Raw genomic sequence first — 2,660 nt, 5'->3', positions numbered from 1 at the left:
TAAAGTTATGGTGGAACTTAACCTTAAGGTTGAGCTTCCTTATCAGATCCTTGTGGAGAGGGAAGGATTTTCTTTCTTTATTTCCATTGAATATGAAAACCTTCCTGACTTCTGCCAAAGGTGTCATGTTATTGGCCATGCGGTGCATCAATGTAGAAAACCAAGCAAGAAAGGTGAGGCTGAAGTCATCCCTAAATATGTCCAGAAAAATCCAAAACTGGTGGAAAAACCTGTAAAGGAAAAGGAGATTAATGACTTGGTTATCAATATGGAAATTGATAAAGAGGATGAGCATAATGTGTAAAATATGGAAAAGTTAACCATCTCACAAGAGCTAAGGGGGAACCTGGAAAGTCACTTGGAGGTGGAACTATTGGCCCCAATAAGAACATAATTGTGCAAGAAACGGCAGACCTGAACCAAGTTGCAGCCAGTGACATCCATATTGTTGGTAGATTATGGGCTGATGATGAAGCCACTGAATAAGTTGAGGAGGAATTCACCATAGTCCTTAGTAAATCTCAAAAGAGGAAATTGAGAAAGAAAGAACAATCTGAAAAGGTGTATCATACCCGAAAGGGTGGTTATCTAAACAATCCCAAATGAAAATTTTGTTTTGGAATTGTAGAGGAATTGGTAACTTCAAAACTAAGTTAACCCTCAAAAATTTGTGTCTGTCCCATAATCCGGATTTAGTCTTCTTAGCTGAACCAATGATTATCCCAGACATGATTAAAACCAATTTCTGGTGTGCTCTTAATCTCAAGCTTTTTGTTGTCAATAATAGGGAAAATCACATTACTTCTCTTTGGGGCCTTTGTAGCCCTGGTTTGGATCCCTCTATATTAGCAATCTCAAATCAACATATCTCTATTTCTTTGTCTATGGAAAATAAGAATCTAAATGTTTGTGCGGTTTATGCTCACACAAATCATGTTAATAGAAGATCTATGTGGCTGGATATCCAAGTCGATTTATTAGCTACACAGAGGCCATGGTGTTGCATTGGTGATTTTAATGCCACTTTGGGTACTGATGAGTGTAGAAGTGCAACTCTTCCTTCTAGAGCTTCAACAAATGAGTTTCTTTCCTTCATTAACAGTTCAACTCTGGTTAATATCTCAACTCCGGGGGCTCAATTTACCTGGACTAATAAAAGAAGAGGGAATGCTTTAATTGAAAAGAAGCTTGATACATCTTTATGTAATGAGGATTGGTTGAACCTTTGGTCCCAAGTTTCTTGTTGCACTCTGCCTAGGATAGCCTCTGATCATCATCCCTTGTTGTTCAGCTCTGCTTCTACAACCACTCCTAGGATATCCTCTTTTAAATTTTAAAAAATGTGGCTGCAAAACTCAGACTGCAAACGGCTAATCAAAGAGCATTGGCACACTGATGTTATAGGTTCTCCTATGTTCATTCTGATCCAAAAGCTTAAAAGGCTTAAAAAGGAGCTTAAGCATTGGAATTACAATGTCTTTGGAAATATTCATCAAATGGTTAAGATGGCTAAAGCAAATATGGACACAATTCAAAGTAGCATTAATGAATTTGGTACTGATGAGGCTCTACTGGATCAGGAGGCCCTTGCTCAAAATGAGCTTCTAAAAGCCCTTATATGGAAGAGGTTTTTTGGAAAGATAAGGCTAGGATCAACTGGCATATTGATGGAGATAGAAAAACAGCCTATTTTCACAAGATTACTTCAATAAGACAAAAAAAAAAGAATCTGTCTAAGTTAAGGGTTGGTGATTCCATTCTCTCTGAGCAAAATGATATAGCTGACCATGTTCAGCAATTCTACACCAACCTTTTTGGTTCCCCCAATTTAACATCTACAAATGCTCTAATTCAATCAGTCATCCCTGAGTTAGTTTCTGATGCTGATAATCTTTTTCTAACTATGCTGCCTTCAAGTGAGGAGATTAAGCAAGCAGTTTTTTCTATGAGTGGTGATAGCTCCCCTGGTCCTGATGGATTTGGAGGCTATTTTTACCAACAATGTTGGGATATAGTGCATCTTGATATGTGCAAATCAGTCAAGTAGTTCTTTTCTCAAGGTTGGTTGCTTTCCAACATTAATGCTAATTATGTGGTTTTGATTCCAAAAACAAAAGGAGCTGATAAAATTAAAGACTTTAGACCTATTGCTATGGCCAACTTTCAATTCAAGATAATAACCAAGGTGTTAGCTGACAGGTTGGCTAGTATTGCCCCTAAAATCATCTCAACTCAACAAAGAGGTTTCATCCATAATAGGAAAATCCAAGACTGTATTTGGCTTGCTTCAGAGGCAATCAATCTTCTTGACTATAAGACTTTTGGGGGTAATATTGCAATCAAGCTAGATATAAAGAAAGCCTTTGATACTTTAGACTGGAATTTTCTGATTGATACTCTTATGGCTTTTGGCTTTAACAATCAATTTTGCAATTGTATCAAAGTGATTCTTCACTCTGCTAGGCTCTCCATAAATGTCAATGGCTCCAATGTTGGCTTTTTTTAAGTGTAGCAGATGTGTTAGGCATGGTGACCCCCTGTCCCCCCTTCGTTTTTGCATTGATGAGGTTGTCCTTAGCGGAGGAATCACAAAGCTTGCCATGGAAAACAAAATAAGCACCATTTCTGGGCCTTGTAACCTCAAAACTTCAAGCCATGTT

General features: G+C 37.8%; 1 protein-coding gene across 1 annotated transcript; it reads left to right on the top strand.

Moving 5' to 3' along the window:
* The first annotated feature begins 602 nt into the window (after positions 1-602).
* Positions 603-2,047, top strand: LOC109337079. The gene is made up of 3 exons (XM_019573957.1): positions 603-1,203; positions 1,360-1,627; positions 1,744-2,047. Exons 1-3 carry the CDS (start codon positions 603-605, stop codon positions 2,045-2,047), a joined length of 1,173 nt encoding a protein of 390 aa, XP_019429502.1.
* Positions 2,048-2,660: the final 613 nt, after the last annotated feature.

This window comes from Lupinus angustifolius, unplaced genomic scaffold, assembly GCF_001865875.1.
Source record: "Lupinus angustifolius cultivar Tanjil unplaced genomic scaffold, LupAngTanjil_v1.0 Scaffold_1_1084, whole genome shotgun sequence".
Classification (NCBI taxonomy): domain Eukaryota; kingdom Viridiplantae; phylum Streptophyta; class Magnoliopsida; order Fabales; family Fabaceae; genus Lupinus; species Lupinus angustifolius.
This window is presented reverse-complemented; position numbering and strand designations above follow the sequence as displayed.